The following is an 18,773-nucleotide window of genomic DNA, read 5'->3' on the forward strand; positions in this document are numbered from 1 at the left end:
AGAGAGCAGGGATCAGATGGTATAGGCTACTCAATGTTTACATTTGTGACCGGCTGTGATTGGACACAGCCGGTCACGTGGTAAACAGCCAATTTAATTTGTTTGTTTGTTGTGACAGGTGATCGGCTGTGACTTTGACACAGCCGATCACATGGTAAACAGCCAATAAAAATTGGTTGTTTATCGTGATAGGGGAAGCGCTGTGTCCGAGGTACACACACCGTTCCCGATCGCGGCGCTGCGTGCCTCCGCGGGCGCGCGCTGGCATGATATCCTGCTGGACGTCATATGACGCCCAGTCAGGATAACGCAACCACTTCCCAAACGTCAATATGCTATTGACCGGGCGGGAAGTGGTTAAACTTCTTTACATGGGCCCAGTCACCTGTCACAAACTTGGCTAGAATTAGAGCGGTTAGTATTATTGGTTTGAAAATTCTCACCATTATCATCCCCCCTTTTCCTCCTCATTACAAACTGGAGGAAGACATGCAGGGTTTAGAATGGTGCAGAAAAAAAAAACCAATGAAATAGCCTATGATACTTTTACCTTCTTATATACCTGCTTTCTATGTACATACACTTTCAGAAACTCATTGTACCTGAACAGATTCTTATAAACAAAAGTTATTACTCTATCCTTCATATTTAACCTGCAAAGAATGGTAAACAATACAACATTTGTGTACATTGGTAAATTGTCACTGACATTCCTCAAAACCAATAATAACTAAACACTCTGTAACTCTTATGCCGCGTACACACGACCGGACTGGAAGGTTAAAATATCTCTGCGTCTAAGCGAAGGGTAATATCCAGATATGAAGCTATACTCCTTACAGAACTGGACCTCTAATGCCGCGTACACACGAGCGGACTTTACGGCAGCATTTGTCCGGCGGACTTTTCGACTGACTTTACGGCGGACTTTCCAAATGAACGGACTTGCCTATACACGATCAACCAAAGTCTGACGGATTCGTACGTGATGACGTACGACCGGACTAAAACAAGGAAGTTCATAGCCAGTAGCCAATAGCTGCCCTAGCGTCGTTTTTTGTCCGTCGGACTAGCATACAGACGAGCGGACTTTTCGACCGGACTCGAGTCCGTCGGACAGATTTGAAACATGTTTCAAATCTAAGTCTGCCAAACTTTTGAGAAAAAAAAGTCTGCTGGAGCCCACACACGATCGAATTGTCCGACGGACTCCGGCACGCCGTACCAAGTATGCCGGAAAGTCTGCTCGTGTGTACGCGGCATTACTTTCACTTTCCTACTAAAATACAACACCCACAACATGTAGGAGGGCAGTCGCGGTAGGTTCAAACATATTCTTGTTACTACATACAAACATTTAGATACAAATGTGGGGGAGATATTTCATATTTCCCAAAACAAAAATGAAAAAACAAAACAACCAGATGGAATGCTGCCTTCACTCTGTTAGTGATAGAAAAAAATACAATGGGAGAAACACGAAAGCAGCTTGAAATCTTTGCATGGACCAGCCACACAAAGTTCAAAAACAGGCATGAGAATTTTTAATCACACAAACGTGTACTACACATCCATCAACTCACTAATCATTACAGATTTCTGAAACCACAGCTGAACTACTTCCAAAGTATTTTTATTCTGGGATCTCGTACCTCCAGACATCAAAAGTACCTTCCAAAGGAATACACCTTACTGTACTCTCTGACCATAAATACCAATCTTTAAAGGGTTTAATGGTCTTTTCCCTGAAACTAGAGTTTGTGTACTGTGCAACCGTCTGACTTCCCTTCTTCTCTTGCACAGACTGCCATTACCCATGGCGATTCAAATCGGCTTATCGTCTTACCCCTGCGTCCAGGGAAACCATTGCACCCATTTAGGAGAGCCCTACCCAGTGCCTTCATTTAAGGTGGATCGGCGGACTACAACCACTATATCTGGTCCAGTCCCCCAACTAGAAACCCTAACCGAGGTGTCAACTCTATGGCTTGCTGTCCCAACACTTTTGGCACAGAACTACACCACTCTTTTAACAACCAACTATTAACTATGCCAAATGATTCATCAACAACCACAGATCACCCTACCCGAATTATGTCTCTACACCTCACAGTGTATGCATACACAAGCGCATTGCGCTGTACGACCGTACACTGCGTCGTCAGACTAAACCGCACAGCACGCTTACTCCTGCTTTCTCTACAGAACAATGTGGCTTCTCTCTGTACCTCGATATTACAACAATAACGTGGATGCCTCCTGTTTGCGCTCTACCCAAAACTGTATTACAGTATAAACCTTAATTCAATTTAAAAATCAGAATGATTTTGTCCTTCCAAACACACGTTAAAAGACCCCCAGCTCCTCCCACCAACTTCCTGTTGCACACCTGCAAAGAACTTCCTGTCTTCTCAGCTCTAAAAACCCATCTAACTGGTTTATTTACATATCAATGTACGGGAAGAGGGAGGGGGAGCCTTGAATAGCTTCAATATTATGTCTATTAAAGACATTAAAAAATCTATGGCTCACATCATATATATTTCAACAATTTGAAACTTTTGTCCAGGAGAGGGTGGAATAAACCCCCATATTGCAAATGGGAGGGAATAACCCTTGACTCACATACCCCTGGGAAATCAAACCACAAGTTTTGAGACCGAAATACCACACAACAGTGCCACAAAAGCCCAAACTGAAACTCCTATAAAAAGATGGCTCAAAGAGGTCAACCAAAGCCCCCCTCCTCCTCTGCAGGCTATACAATACAAGTCTCAAAACAATGAATTGCCCTCTGAGGAACTCCAAAATATTTAAAAACACACACCGCCAAAAGTACAAGAAACTCAGTTAAAGCTAGTAAATTCAGTGCAAAGTAGACCGCATGGCTACACACACATACAAAGGAATTGGAGCAGCTTCCCCTCTAGGATGAACCACAGGTCAAACAGGACAAAATCCTTAAACTGCGCCTCTCAAAATGGCCAACGGCCATGGCCACATGGCAGACAACAACAAAAGCCAGGCCACAACAAAATGTTGCCATTTTCCCGCCAAAACCAAGATTTCTTCACTAGCTACACAAACTTCTCCCCACTGACAAACAATTGAGACATCAAAATGAACACTTAAACCGTAGAAAAATACTTTAGGCTAACTACTAGGACCCTTGGCCAACCGAACAACACATTCAAAAATGTTAAAGAAACACAAAATAGCACAACTTAAAACATACACTCTTGCCTCACCCTGAAAGGTCACCACACACATAGGACCAGGACTAGGGATGAGCTTCGAGTTTGAGTCGAACCCATGTTCGACTCGAACATCGCATGTTTGACCGTTCGCCGAATTGCGAACGTTATGGGCAGTTCGCGCCGAATTCGAGTAGCGCGTCACAGTGCATTGCTGGCTGATGATTGGCCAAGCATGCACTATGACCCGCATGCTTGGCCAATCACAGCGCTGTCTGTACAGAGAGCAGTAATTGGCCAAAGCCAGGGTGGCTTTGGCCAATTATGGCCCACACAATATAAGGTCGCCTGCACGTTGGCCCTGTGTAGTGTGTTCTGGCGTTGAGAGAGAGATAGAGAGAGAGAGAGAGAGACAGTGTCATTTGATTTAAGTTAGATAGAGTAGGCAGGCAAGTCAGTTAGCTGCACTTACAGTGTATTGTGTATATATATGCATCCTAGGTGTTGTGTGTGTGTGTATATACACTGTATTCAGTTTAGCTAGATCCGTTCCTGTTATTCTCTTCCTACTGACAGGCAGGCAGGTGTTTTTACAGTATTTACAGCTACCTGAAGAAAATTGCTGGTGTTCTTCTGATCCTATTAGTACCGCAGGCAGCTGCAGTATTTACAAGTTAGTGTAGTGCATCCTCTGCACAGTGTGCACCTAAAGCTACCTGAAGACAATTGCTGTTGTTCTGCTCCTATTAATACCACAGGCAGGCAGCTACAGTATTTACAATTAGTGTACTGTGCCCTCTGCACAGTGTGCACCTAAAGCTACCTGAAGAAAATTGGTGGTGTTCTTCTGATCCTATTAGTACCACAGGCAGGCATCTGCAGTATTTACAGTTAGTGTAGTGCGTCCTCTGCACAGTGTGCACCTAAAGCTACCTGAAGAAAATTGGTGGTGTTCTTCTGATCCTATTAGTACCGCAGGCAGCTGTAGTATTTACAAGTTAGTGTAGTGCGTCCTCTGCACAGTGTGCACCTAAAGCTACCTGAAGAAAATTGGTGGTGCTCTTCTGATCCTATTAGTACTGCAGGCAGCTGCAGTATTTACAAGTTAGTGTAGTACGTCCTCTGCACAGTGTGCACCTAAAGCTACCTGAAGAAAATTGGTGGTGTTCTGATCCTATTAGTACCGCAGGCAGCTGCAGTATTTACAAGTTAGTGTAGTGCGTCCTCTGCACAGTGTGCACCTTAAGCTACCTGAATAAAATTGGTGGTGTTCTTCTGATCCTATTAGTACCACAGGCAGGCAGCTGCAGTATTTACAGTTAGTGTACTGCGTCCTTTGCACAGTGTGCACCTAAAGCTACCTGAAGACAATTGCTGTTGTTCTGCCCCATTTAATGCCACAGGCAGGCAGCTACAGTATTTACAGTTAGTGTACTGTATCCTCTGCACAGTGTGCACCTAAAGCTACCTGAAGACAATTGCTGTTGTTCTGCTCCTATTAATACCACAGGCAGGCAGCTACAGTATTTACAGTTAGTGTACTGCGTCCTCTGCACAGTGTGCACCTAAAGCTACCTGAAGAAAGTTGGTGGTGTTATTCTGATCCTATTAGTACCACAGGCAGGCAGTTGATTCTGCTAGCTGCAGTATCAGTATATATATATACATCCCAGCTTTGTGCAGCTACATCTCACTGCAGGCCATTAGTATGTCTGGAAGGCCAACAAGGAGAGGCAGACAGTCACAAGCCAATAAAAGAGGGCAAGCAGGCTTTGTCTCTAGAGGCAACAGTGCTGGTCCTAGAGACGGTGCATCCTCATCAGCACGTGGCCGTGGGACACACTTGTCTTTTTTTTCAGCAGCTGGCCGTGTTGAGCCGCAAAATGTGGAAGACTTGGTAGAGTGGATGACCACGCCATCCTCATCCTCCTCATCCTCTCTCACCCAGGCTCAGGGTACTTTGTCTGTCAAAGCAGCTGCCAACGTGGCCTCTTCCCTCGGCTCAATGGCATCAGTCACTCCTTCCCTAGCCCCACCATGTCCTCCTGAGGAGTCCCCCGAACTGTTTGACCACAGTGTTGGGTAAATGCTTCAGGAGGATTCCCAGCGTTTTGAAGGCTCCAATGATGGTACCCAGCTAGAGGAAGGCAGTAACGTGAGCCCAGATAGAGGGGGTGCCCAGGAAGGACAGCAATCTGGCAGTCATGTTCCCCCAGCTGCAGCATACTGCCAGCTTTGCTCCAGTGATGAGGAGGGAGGGGATGATGAGGTTACTGACTCCACGTGGGTGCCTGATAGGAGAGTGCCCGTTCGTGGAATGGCGACAAGCTTTTTACACTTAAAAATCTCCATAGACGACGTTTAAAAAATTCTACAGGTTGCATGCATTGAGTTACAGAGGAGGTCTGTGGCTAGAATTATTGCTCTCGCTCTACCGATTGTGGCGATATCTCACATGTGTGGTTTGAACACCGTTTTCATATGCAGGCGCTGCTCACGTATGCGTTCGCTTCTGTGCGCGAGCTCGTCGGGACAGGGCGCTTTAAAAAAAAAAAAATTTTCTTATCTATTTTACTTTATTTTATTTATTTTTACACTGTTTTTTTTTTTTTTTTTTTAATTTGGGTCACTTTTATGCCTATTGCAAGGAATATAAACATCCCTTGTAATAGAAAAAAGCATGACAGGTCCTCTTAAATAGGAGATCTGGAGTCAAAAAGACTTAATATTTAGACTTAAATGCAATAAAAAAAAAAATTGTCATTTGAAAAAATGACAAAAAAAATGTCCCTTTAAGAGCTATGGGTGGAAGTGACGTTTTGATGTCGCTTCCGCCCTGCTATAGTATGGAGACGATTGGGGGCCATCTTCCCCTCACTCATCTCCATACCCAGCCACGGAAAGGACCCTGATCGCTTCCGCCGCTACTGTTGGCTCCAGTAAGGGGCGGAGGGCGCGGGAGAGTGGCGGGAAGGGGGCCCTCTCCCGTCGCCGCTAAGGGTGATCTTGCGGCGAATCCACCGCAGAGACTACCATTATCGTAAACCGGACCGCCGCCTGAAGACGAGGATATCTGGGTTATGGCAGCTAGCTGCTGCCATAACAGAGATATCCCGCTTCAAAATGCCAATGTATAGTCGCATGGCGGTCCGGAAGTGGTTAAACTCAGTGGCGGCTGGTGCTCAAAATTTTTTTTGGGGGGGGCGCAAACAAACTGAAAAATTCATAAAAAAACACATCAATTGCAGCCACTGTGTCCATCAAACGCAGCTACTTTGCCCTGACCTTTAACCACTTCAGCCCCGGAAGGTTTTACCCCCTTCCTGACCAGAGCACTTTTTACAATTCGGCACTGCGTCGCTTTAACTGCTAATTGCGCGGTCATGCAATGCTGTACCCAAACGAAATTTGCGTCCTTTTCTTCCCACAAATAGAGCTTTCTTTTGATGGTATTTGATCACCTCTGCCGTTTTTATTTTTTGCGCTATAAACGGAAAAAGACCGAAAATTTTGAAAAAAAATGATATTTTCTACTTTAGTCATACATTTAGGCCAAAATGTATTCGGCCACATGTCTTTGGTAAAAAAAAATGTCAATAAGCGTATATTTATTGGTTTGCGCAAAAGTTATAGCGTCTACAAACTAGGATACATTTTCTGGAATTTACACAGCTTTTAGTTTATGACTGTTTATGTCATTTCTTGAGGTGCTATAATGGCAGGGCAGTACAAACCCCCCCAAATGACCCCATTTTGGAAAGTAGACACCCCAAGCTATTTGCTGAGAGGCATGGTGAGTATTTTGCAGCTCTCATTTGTTTTTGAAAATGAAGAAAGCCCAGAAAAAATTTTTTTTTTTCTTTTTTCAATTTTCAAAACTTTGTGACAAAAAGTGAGGTCTGCAAAATACTCACTATACCTCTCAGCAAATAGCTTGGGCTGTTTACTTTCCAAAATGGGGTCATTTGGGGGGGTTTGTGCCACCTGGGCATTCCATGGCCTCCGAAACTGTGATAGGCAGTGAAGAGTGAAATCAAAAATTTACGCCCTTAGAAAGCCTAAAGGCGGTGCTTGGTTTTCGGGGTCCCGTGCGCGGCTAGGCTCCCAAAAAGTCTCACACATGTGGTATCCCCGTACTCAGGAGAAGCAGCAGAATGTATTTTGGGGTGTAATTTCACATATCCCCATGGCATGTTTGAGCAATATATCATTTAGTGACAACTTTGTGCAAAAAAAAAAAAAAAAAAAAATTTGTCTCTTTCCCGCCACTTGTGTCACAATATAAATTATTCCATGGACTCGACATGCCTCTCAGCAAATAGCTTGGGGTGTCTACTTTCCAAAATGGGGTCATTTGGGGGGGTTTTGAACTGTCCTGGCATTTTATGCACAACATCTAGAAGCTTATGTCACACATCACCCACTCTTCTAACCACTTGAAGACAAAACCCTTTCTGACACTTTTTGATTACGTGAAAAAATTATTTTTTTTGCAAGAAAATTACTTTGAACCCCCAAACATTATATATTTTTTTAAAGCAAATGCCCTACAGATTAAAATGGTGGGTGTTTCATTTTTTTTTTCACACGGTATTTGCGCAGCGATTTTTCAAACACATTTTTTGTGGAAAAAACACACTTTTTTAAATTTTAATGCACTAAAACACACTATATTGCCCACATGTTTGATGGAATTAAAAAGATGATCTTAAGCCGAGTACATGGATACCAAACATGACATGCTTTAAAATTGCGCACAAACGTGCAGTGGCAACAAAATTTGTACATTTTTAAAAGCCTTTAAAAGCCTTTACAGGTTACCACTTTAGATTTACAGAGGAGGTCTACTGCTAAAAATACTGCCCTCGATCTGACCTTCACGGTGATACCTCACATGCATGGTGCAATTGCTGTTTACATTTGACGCCAGCCCAACGCTTGCGTTCGCCTTAGCGCGAGAGCAGGGGGGACAGGGGTGCTTTTTTTTTTTTTTTTTTTTTTCTTTATTATTTTTTTGCTTTTTTATCTTATTTTTAAACTGTTCCTTTCATTTTTTTTTTTTTTAAATCATTTTTATTGTTATCTCGGGGAATGTAAATATCCCCTATGATAGCAATAGGTAGTGACAGGTACTCTTTTTTGAAAAAATTGGGGTCTATTAGACCCTAGATCTCTCCTCTGCCCTCAAAGCATCTGACCACACCAAGATCGGTGTGATAAAATGCTTCCCCAATTTCCCAATGGCGCTGTTTACATCCGGCGAAATCTAAGTCATGAAATGCTCGTAGCTTCCGGTTTTTTAGGCCATAGAGATGTTTGGAGCCACTCTGGTCTCTGATCAGCTCTATGGTCAGCTGGCTGAATCACCGGCTGCTTTCTCAGGTTCCCTGTTGAGACAGGAGAGCCAGAGAAAAACACGGAAGACGGTGGGGGGGGCATTCCCTCCCACTGCTTGTAAAAGCAGTCTAGAGGCTAATTAGCTGCTAGGATTGCTTTTACATGAAAGCCGACCGCTGGCTGAAAAGAATGATACCAAGATGATACCTAAACCTGCAGGCATCATTCTGGTATAACCACTCAAAGTCGTGAATGGTGTACCTGAAGACAAAAAAATGGTTAACAATAAAGCACAGTAAACAGTAAAGTATAAAAAATTGCATACCTGAAAAGCAAACATAATAAAACATAATAACAATAAAACATTGCAGAATAGAATACAGTAAAAAAGAGCAGAACAATAGAGAGAGAATAGAGAGAGAGAGAACAATAAAACGCCAACTATTTATTTTTTATTTTTGTTTGTGTTTTTTTTGCAAACTTGTAACTTTTATAACTGTAACCGGTTCCAGGTTCGGGTCTCTCAAAATGCGATGGCATCTTGAGAGACCCTGTGAAAGTGTGCCTAGTCTGTGCAATGCTGTACCCTACGCTAATATTCAACTAGTGCATAGTAGCGTTCAAAACATTCACCAATGCAAAGACCAGGATTGTCAGGACAGGAGGAACAATAATAGCGGGTGTCACGCCTATATCCGCGCTTGCTGCAGACACAACATCTTTTTTGGGGGGTTTGTTGGGTAGGGGTACTCGGGAGGACATAAAAATGCCTCTCATGCAGCCGACTGCATTTGGTTGGGGATGTGAATGGGGGAAGTACGGGCGCTGCAGAAGCGGTGGGTTCCCAATTAGGATTGGTGAATGCAGCAGGAAGGGCATTATGGGCACGACGGGCCTGTGTTTGTCTTCTTCTTGGTGGCAGCGGGACACTACTTGTGCTTGCCACCTCACCAGCTTGAACTGCACTTATGGGACTCGCCACGTCACCAAGTGTTACTGCAGTGCTGGTTTGACTACGACCGGGGTGTACTAGGCCGCTGGTGCTTGCCAGTGCACCAAAACGCTACAAAAAAAACTGTTAGCGATCGCAGGGATCAGGCCTGACTCTGCGAACGCTGCAGTTATGCGTTTAGTGTTTTGTAAGTGACAGTGATCGATCGATACTGCACTTGGGTGGGCTGGGCTGGGTCGGGCGGAGGGGCAAAACGCAGGTGCTAGCAGGTATCTGGGCTGATCCCGCTAACACTGCGTTTTTGGGAACCCTAAACTGCTGGGGACGCTAGTATAGATCTGATCGGATCAGATATTGATGCGTTCAGATACTATACCACTAAGGGAGGCGTATGCTGCGTGCGTGGGTGTTAGCGGTACTGGCGCTAATCTGACGCTGCCTGGGGTGACGCATATCACCGCCGGGCGATCAGGGGGCTAAACCTTTATTCAGTAATAAGCGGCGGGTGCCCTGACACTATAAAAAATACACTAACTAACCAGTGTCACCCGTAACAGTTATACGGTGATCAGTGGTGAAAGGGTTAACTAGGGGGCAATCAAGGGGTTAAAACATTTATTAGGTAGTATATGGGGGTCCCTGACGCTATAAAACGCTGACAGCGAACCTAAATGTTTACCTCCCTAACTAGCGTCACCAGCGACACTAATACAGTGATCAGAAAAATGATCGCTTAGTGACACTGGTGACGGGGGGTGATCAAGGGGTTAAAACTTTATTAGGGGGGGTTAGGGGGGTACCCTAGACCTACAGGGGGCTAACACTCACTGCCCTACCACTTCTAACTGTCACAAACTGACACTATGCAGTAATCAGAAAAAAAAAAAAAAAAACCTGCTTGGTGTCAGTTTGTGACAGGGGGGGTGATGGGGGGGGATCGGGGGGCGATCGGGGGGGGGATCGGGGGTGTTTAGTGTGCCTGGCATGTTCTACTGTGTTGTGTAGTGTTGTGCACTCACTCACATGTCTTCTCTCCTCGGCGCTGGAACGGAACTCCCAAGCCGAGGAGAGATGACATCACATCCTCTGCCTCTGTGTACAATACAGAGGCAGGGGATGTTTCTCATTGGCTGGGAGCGATCGCGAGGGGGGGGCCACGATCGGATGGCCCTTTTTTCGGGAGCAGTGATTTTAATAATGCTTAAAGTCAAACAATATAAATGTAATATTCCTTAAAATTTCGTACCTGGGGGGAGTCTATAGTATGCCTGTAAAGGGGCGCATGTTTCCCGTGTTTATAACAGTCTGACAACAAAATGATATTTCAAAGGAAAAAAAGTAATTTAAACTACTCGCGGCTATTAATGAATTGCCGGTCCGACAATACACATAAAAGTTCATAAAAGTGATAAAAATGGCATGGGATTTCCCCACAGGGGAACCCCGAATAAAAATTTACAAAAAAACTGGCATGGGGGTCCCCCTAAATTCCATACCAGGCCCTTCAGGGCCCCCGCCCACAGACCCCCACAACCACCGGCCAAGGGTTGTGGGGATGAGGCCCTTGTCCCCATCAACATGGGGACAAGGTGTTCTGGGGGCTACCCCAAAGCACCCTCCCAATGTTGAGGGCATGTGGCCTGGTACGATTCAGGAGGGGGGGCGCTCTCTCATCCCCCCTCTTTTCCTGTGGCCTGCCAGGTTGCGTGCTCGGATAAGGGTCTGGTATGAATTTTTGGGGGGACCCCACGCCAATTTTTTAAAAAAATTTGGCGCATGGTTCCCCTTAAAATCCATACCAGACCTGAAGTGTCTGGTATGAATTTTGAGGGGGACCACTACGTCATTTTTTTTTTTAAATTTTGGCACGGGGTTCCCTTTAATATCCATACATGACCTGAAGGGCATGGTATGGAATTTAGGGGGACCCCCACGCCAGTTTTTTTTTAAATTTTGGTTCGGGGGTTCCCCTGTGAGGAAATCCCATGCAGTTTTTATCAATGAACTTCTATGTGTATTGTCGGACCGGCAATTTATTAATAGCCACGAGTAGTTTTAAATGACTTTTTTCCCTTTGAAATGTTATTTTGCTGTCAGACTGTTCTAAACACGGGAAACATGCGCCCCTTTACAGGCATACTATAGACACCCCCCAGCTACGAAATTTAAAGCAATAATACACTTTTATTGTTTGACTTTAAGCATTATTAAAATCACTGCTCCTGAAAAAACTGCTGTTTTTAAAACTTTTTTTTGCATTGATCCATGTCCCCTGGGGCAGGACCCGGGTCCCCAAACACTTTTTATGACAATACCATGCATAAACCTCAGACATGAAATATAAACAAAGCATATCGCCCCCATCGTGTGTGCGTGTCTCAGTCCAGAGCACTAAGTGTCATTTCTGTCTGCTGCCTCCTTCCTCTGCTCTCTGCATGAGTCACTTCTGACAAGTTTCCCTGACACCAACAGAAAAATGTGACAAAGGAGGAAGCTCCAGCTGATTGACAGCCTCAACTCTGTTTCTGTGTGCTGTGTGAAGGATGGGGTACAGCTTATGCAGGAGGATTTATTTCCTCTCTGTGTATCACCTTCACTGGGTATATGGAGGGTGTACATCCACTTTAAGGTTGTTATATAATGGGAAGTGGATGTAAGGTTCACATTTCTGTGCTTACCACAAAACAAGTCTACAGTTGGGGTATTCTGGCTGAAGAGTGTCATTTTCCACCCATTAGAGATAGAAGCTGAATAATTATTACCTTCTGTAAATATCTCACTCCGATCTCTTCCTTCTCTTGCAGTTAAGCCTTGTCTCAGCTGTTTGAGGAGATCTTTAATTGGGGGCTTCCTGGTTCTGCTTTTGACAATGCCCCTCATCTTCTTCGCCCATTGGTACATACTACGAGGCATAAGAAGAAATCTGAGACCCTCCACCCATAAGACACGGAGGAACAATCCATCTCCCACGATGAGACAACAAAGACGTACTTCCCGTAATCTTCATGCATGACCTCAGCTTGTCTATATTTTCTACATCCCCCTCCTGGCTCCCTCCTACTACCCGCCATCTTCTTGTATGACCTTCCTGATGTGATGAAATTCTGGTGATCCCTCCAATCATATCCCACCATCCCACTTAGAATACTTCCCCTTCTTGCTAGATTTTCCCCTATAACTAAGTTTCTGCTTATTTGTAATATAGTACTAAATATTAGGGTTGTCCCGATACCACTTTTTTAGGACCGAGTACAAGTACCGATACTTTTTTTCAAGTACTCGCTGATACAGATTACCGATAATTTTTTAATGTCACGTGACAGTGTTTTGGTTTTTTTTTAACAATGCTTTCTTTTTTTTTTCTTTTTTTCAGGGTGGAGGGAGGGGGTGAACGGTGTCTGTGTGTTTTTTTATTTTCATTTTTATTATTTTTTACAATAATATTTTTTTTATTATTTATTGCAATATGTGTTTTTTTTTGTTTTTTTTTTAATCAGCCCTGTTGGGGGGCTTTGGTGAAATATCAGGGGTCTTAACAGACCCCTGATATCTCCCCCTTAAGACAGAGAAAGAGACCGAGGATAGAGATTCCCCAGTCCCTTTCTCTGCAGCCCCAGCTGCACTGAAAATGAATGGAGAGAAGACAGCGGCTCCTCTCCATTCATAAACTGACACATCGTAATCACAGGAGGTTACAATGTATCTGTTATGTAAATGGACAGAGTCAGCGTACTCTGTCCATTCACAAAGGAAGGAGGAGGACATGGAGAGGGACAGCAGAACGGAGAGGGACAGCAGAACGGAGGGGGACAGCAGAACAGAGGGGGACAGCAGAACGGAGGGGGACAGCAGAACGGAGGGGGACAGAGGAAGAGAGAGGGACAGCAGAACGGAGGGGGACAGAAGAAGAGAGAGGGACAGCAGAACGGAGGGGGACAGAGGAAGAGAGAGGGACAGCGGAACGGCAGAACGTAGGGGGACAGCAGAACGGAGGAGGCATGGAGGATGCGGTGACAGTCAGCGGTGATTGCGTGTGGGGGAGTTACAAGCACCGATCGATATGTCACTAAAGCAGCTGAAAGCCGCGGGGGGAGAAGCTTGTAACTGCTGACTCTCAAGGTATCGGGGGAAGCATCGGGAGCATTTGCCCGAGTACAAGTACAAATGCTCGGTATCGGTGCCGATACTAGTATCGGTATCGGGACAACCCTACTAAATATTGTTATTTTAGGTTACATTTTACGCTACAGTGGAACCTTGGATTACGAGCATAATCTGTTCCAGGAGAATGCTGGTAATCCAAAGCACTCACATATCATAGTGAGTTTCCCCATAGAAGTCGATGGAAACGAACATAATTTGTTCCGCAAGGACTTCTATGGCATGCAATACCGCATGTGACCAGAGGTGGGGGGGCGCCGGAGAGCCTCGGAGAGGCTCAGGGACAGCTCGGCTGAACTCGGAAAACCTCGGAAAGGCTCGGGAATGGAGTATTTCCAAGTTTTTTTAACTAATTCCGAACGGCTCTGATCGGCTCCGGCGCCCCTGCACCTCGGGTCAGATGCGGTACTGCACACCGCTGTGGCTTGAATCCTGCTCGTTTTGCGAGACAACACTCGCAAACTAAGTAAGGATTTTAAAAAAAACTGTGCCCATATTGCGAAACGCTCGTTAACCGCGTTACTCGCAATCCAAGGTTTCACTGTATTTGCTTGAATAATCAGGTGGTTTTATTTTATGTATTTTATAAAGCTTTATAGTTTATGCTGATTTTATGTATATTTTTATAGGGTTGCTTTTCATGGATTTTACAGGGAAACAAAAGAAACATGAATTCAATAAAGAGTTATCATCCTTGTGTTCATTAACAAAGAGCAATCAACTGAATTGTATTTTGTACTGGTCTGACTTCATCCAATCAGAGACAGGCTGGGTGTAGGGTACTGTATGTTGATAGCATTATATTGTTTCTCATGTGGGTTAGCGCCACCTTATTATTATTATACAGGATTTATATAGTGCCAACAGTTTGCGCAGCGCTTTACAACATGGAGGCAGACAGTACACTTACAATACAAATCAATACAGGAGGGATCAGAGGGCCCTGCTCGTTAGAGCTTACAATCTAGAAGGGAGGGTCAAGTGGAAACAAAAGTTAATAAATGTGGGGGATGAGCTGATGGAGAAAATGAGAATACAGTTGTTGGGTGTGGGTAGGATAGGCTTCTCTGAAGAGAAGGGTTCTCAGGGATCGTCTAAAAGCTAATAAAGTAGGAGATAAGCGGACAGATTGGGGTAAGGCATTCCATAGGATTGGAGAGGCTTTGGAAAAGTCCTGGAGGCGAGTATGGGAGGAGGTGACGAGGGAGCTAGAGAGCAGGAGGTCTTGAGAGGAACGAACAGAGCGAGTAGATTGGTATTTAGAGACTAGGCTAGTGATGTAGCTGGGGGCGAAATTGTGGATGGCTTTGTACGTAGTTGTTAGTATTTTGAATTTAATTCTTTGGCCGAGCAGAAGCCAGTGGTGGTATTGACAGAGAGGAGTGGCAGACACAGAGCGATTGGTAAGGTGGAGGAGTCTGGCAGCAGCATTCATGATGGATTGAAGAGGTGATAGACTATGTAGAGGTAAGCCAATGAGAAGGGAGTTGCAGTAGTCAAGGTGAGAGATGACCAGCGGGTGAATTAAGAGCTTTGTTGTGTCATTGGTTAGAAAGGGGCGTATTTTGGAGATGTTGAGGAGGTTGAGGCAGCAGGATTTGGACAGTGATTGGACATGGTGCTTAATAGAGAGTTCAGAGTCCAGGACTACACCTAAAACCTTGGCATGTAGGGATGGGCTTAAATTTGTGCCATCGATTTTGACAGAGAGATCAGGGGAAGGGGCACATGGGGGAGGAAAAATTATAAGTTCAGTTTTGGATAGATTGAGTTTGAGGAAGTGGTGTGACATCCAGACTGATATATCTTATAGTAAATTAGTGATACGTGAGGAGACAGAGGGAGTGAGCTGAGGGGTAGAGAAATAGATTTGGGAGTCGTCAGCGTAGAGGTGGTATTGGAAGCCATGGGAGGCTCAGTTGACCCAGGGAGGAGGTGTAGATTTAAAATAGGAGAGGTCCAAGAACAGAACCTTGGGGGACTCCAACAGAGAAAGGAAGAGGAGAGGAGGAAGTAGAGTTGTGAGAAACGCTAAAGGTGCGGTTGGATAAGTAGGAAGAGAACCAGCGAAGAGTACAGTCACAGAGACCAAAGGCGTGGAGTTTTTTGAGGAGGAGGGGGTGGTCAACCGTATCAAAGGCAGCGGAAAGGTCCAGGAGTAGGAGTACAGAATAGTGTTGATTGGTTTTGGCCGTTAGTAGATTGTTTGTTAGTTTTAGGAGAGCAGTTTCTGTGGAGTGTTGAGGACGAAATCCAGACTGATCAAGAAGGTTATTATCAGCAAGGTGGATGCTCAGTCGTTTGTAGACCAAACGTTCGAAGAGTTTGGATAAGAAGGGGAGCAAGGAGATGGGGCGTAGGTTGTTAAGATTGGATGGGTTCAGTGAGGGCTTTTTAAGTATGGGTCTGACAAGTGCATGTTTTAGAGAGTTGGGGAAGATGCCAGAAGAGAGGGAGAGATTGAAGATGTGGGTTAGAGAGTGTAGCATAGAGCCAGAGGGTGAACGTAGCATTTGTGAGGGAACAGGATCCAGAGGGCAGGTGGTAAGGTGGACATTACAAAGTAGTTTAGAAACCTTGTCTATAGTGGTGGGGTTGAAAGAGGGAAGTGATGATTGTGCCTGTGGGCATGAAGTGTAATGCGTGGGGGGTATCGGAACAGTAGAGATCTCCGCGCAAATTGTATCAATCTTCTGTTTGAAGCTATTGGCGATCTCCTGGGCAGTGAGTGAGTCGGCGGGTGGAGGCGGTGGAGGACAAAGTAGAGAATTGAAGGTAGAGAAGAGTTGACGGGGACAGGATGATAAGTTGCTAATGAGAGTGAAAAAATAGGTCTGCTTGCCAGAGAAGAGGCTGGAATTGTATTTTTGGAGGGCAGATTTATATTGGTTGAAGTCTCTCTGAGACTTAGTCTTACGCCACAGGCGCTCCTGAGCACGACTACGTTTTTTCAGACATCTAGTATCATCTGTTTGCCAAGGTTGAAGGGGTCGGGGTCTGATTCTGTGTGTAGTGAGTGGGGCCAGTGAGTCCAGTGAGGCTAGAAGTGAGGTGTTGTAGACAGAAGTGGCTAGGTTGGTGCAGGATAGGGGTGGGATTTTGTCGTAGAGGTTGTCGATAGCAGAGTAGAGAAGAGAAGGGTTGAGATGACGTAGGTTTCTGCTGGTAACTTTTAGGACACACCTCCTGCCACACCTCCTTAAAGGAGAATTATACAAAATAAAGATTAATTAAACTCACTGCTTTTGTTTACTACTAGATTCCTTTATACTGACTTTTAAAACTTACAAATGCAGCAATGTAGAAATTGATGTAAGGTTTAGCACTAGGAAACACATTTTGAAAGATAAAAATTGGATTTTTCCTACATCTTACATGTAAAATTATTTTCTTTGAGTACATCATAGGACAGAGCCAGTATTCATAACTATTTGGGTTTATGCATCACCTATAGGTGAATGGACACTGGTAGATCAATCAAGCAGAAAGTCCTCCCCTATATATCCCCTCCTACACAGTTTTTTAGTAAGCAATAAGTTCATCAGAAAAGAGAGGAGGGACCTCTGTTTCCTGTAATGTACTCCAAGAAAAGGAATTTACAGGTAAGATGTAGGAAATATCCAATTTTCTTTATCATACATCATAGGACACAGAGCCGGTTATATTCATAACTAGGGATGAGCTTCGAGTTCGAGTCGAACTCATGTTCGACTCAAACATTGGCTGTTCGCAAGTTCGCCGAACAGCGAACAATTTGGGGTGTTCGCGGCAAATTCGAATGCCGCAGAACACCCTTTATAAGTCTATGGGAGAAATCAAAAGTGCTAATTTTAAAGGCTTATATGCAAGTTATTGTCATAAAAAGTGTTTGGGGACCTGGGTCCTGCCCCAGGGGACATGGATCAATGCAAAAAAAAGTTTTAAAAACGGCCGTTTTTTCGGGAGCAGTGATTTTAATAATGCTTAAAGTCAAACAATAAAAGTGTAATATCCCTTTAAACTTCGTACCTGGGGGGTGTCTATAGTATGCCTGTAAAGGGGCGCATGTTTCCCGTGTTTAGAACATTCTGACAGCAAAATGACATTTCGAAGGAAAAAACCCATTTAAAACTACCCGCGGCTATTGCATTGCCGACAATACACATAGAAGTTCATTGATAAAAACGGCATGGGAATTCCCCACAGGGAAACCCCAAACCAAAATTTAAAAAAAAAATGACGTGGGAGTCCCCCTAAATTCCATACCAGGCCCTTCAGGTCTGGTATGGATATTAAGGAGAACCCATCCTTCAGGTCTGGTATGGATTTTAAGGGGAACCCCGAGCCAAAAAAAAAAAAACGGCATGGGGTCCCCCCAAAAATCCATACCAGACCCTTATCCCAGCACGCAACCTGGCAGGCCGCAGGAAAAGAGGGGGGGACGAGAGTGCGCCCCCCCTCCTGAACCGTACCAGGCCACATGCCCTCAACATTGGGAGGGTGCTTTGGGGTAGCCCCCCAAAACACCTTGTCCCCATGTTGATGAGGACAAGGGCCTCATCCCCACAACCCTGACGGGTGGTTGTGGGGGTCTGCGGCCGGGGGGCTTATCGGAATCTGGAAGCCCCCTTTAACAAGGGAACCCCCAGATCCCGCCCCCCCTTTGTGAAATGGTAAGGGGGTACTTACCCCTACCATTTCACTAAAAAACTGTCAAAAATGTTAAAAATGACAAGAGACAGTTTTTGACAATTCCTTTATTTAAATGCTTCTTCTTTCTTCTATCTTCCTTCATCTTCTTCTGGTTCTTCTGGCTCTTCTGGTTCTTCCTTCGGCGTTCTCGTCCAGCATCTCCTCAGCAGCGTCTTCTATCTTCTTCTCCTCGGGCCGCTCCGCACCCATGGCATGGGGGGAGGCTCCCGCTCTTCTCTTCATCTTCTTCTTCATCCTCTTCTCTTCTTCCTTCTTCTCTTCTTCATTTTCTTCTCCGGGCCGCTCCGCATCCATGCTGGCATGGAGGGAGGCTCCCGCTGTGTGACGGCGTCTCCTCGTCTGACGGTTCTTAAATAACGGGGGGTGGGGCCACCCGGTGACCCCGCCCCTTCTGACGCACGGGACATGACGGGACTTCCCTGTGGCATTCCCCGTGA

General features: G+C 45.0%; 1 protein-coding gene across 1 annotated transcript in view; it reads left to right on the forward strand.

Moving 5' to 3' along the window:
• The window catches only part of LOC141130160 (uncharacterized), a 147,903-nt gene extending 135,229 nt beyond the window's left edge, over nt 1–12,674 (forward strand). Inside the window, exon 4 of the mRNA XM_073618107.1 lies at nt 12,288–12,674. Coding sequence (XP_073474208.1) covers nt 12,288–12,496 — 209 coding nt within the window. The 3' untranslated portion in view covers nt 12,497–12,674. The remainder of the gene's footprint in view (nt 1–12,287) is intronic.
• The last annotated feature ends 6,099 nt before the right edge of the window (nt 12,675–18,773 follow it).

This window comes from Aquarana catesbeiana, linkage group LG02, assembly GCF_042186555.1.
Source record: "Aquarana catesbeiana isolate 2022-GZ linkage group LG02, ASM4218655v1, whole genome shotgun sequence".
NCBI lineage: Eukaryota > Metazoa > Chordata > Amphibia > Anura > Ranidae > Aquarana > Aquarana catesbeiana.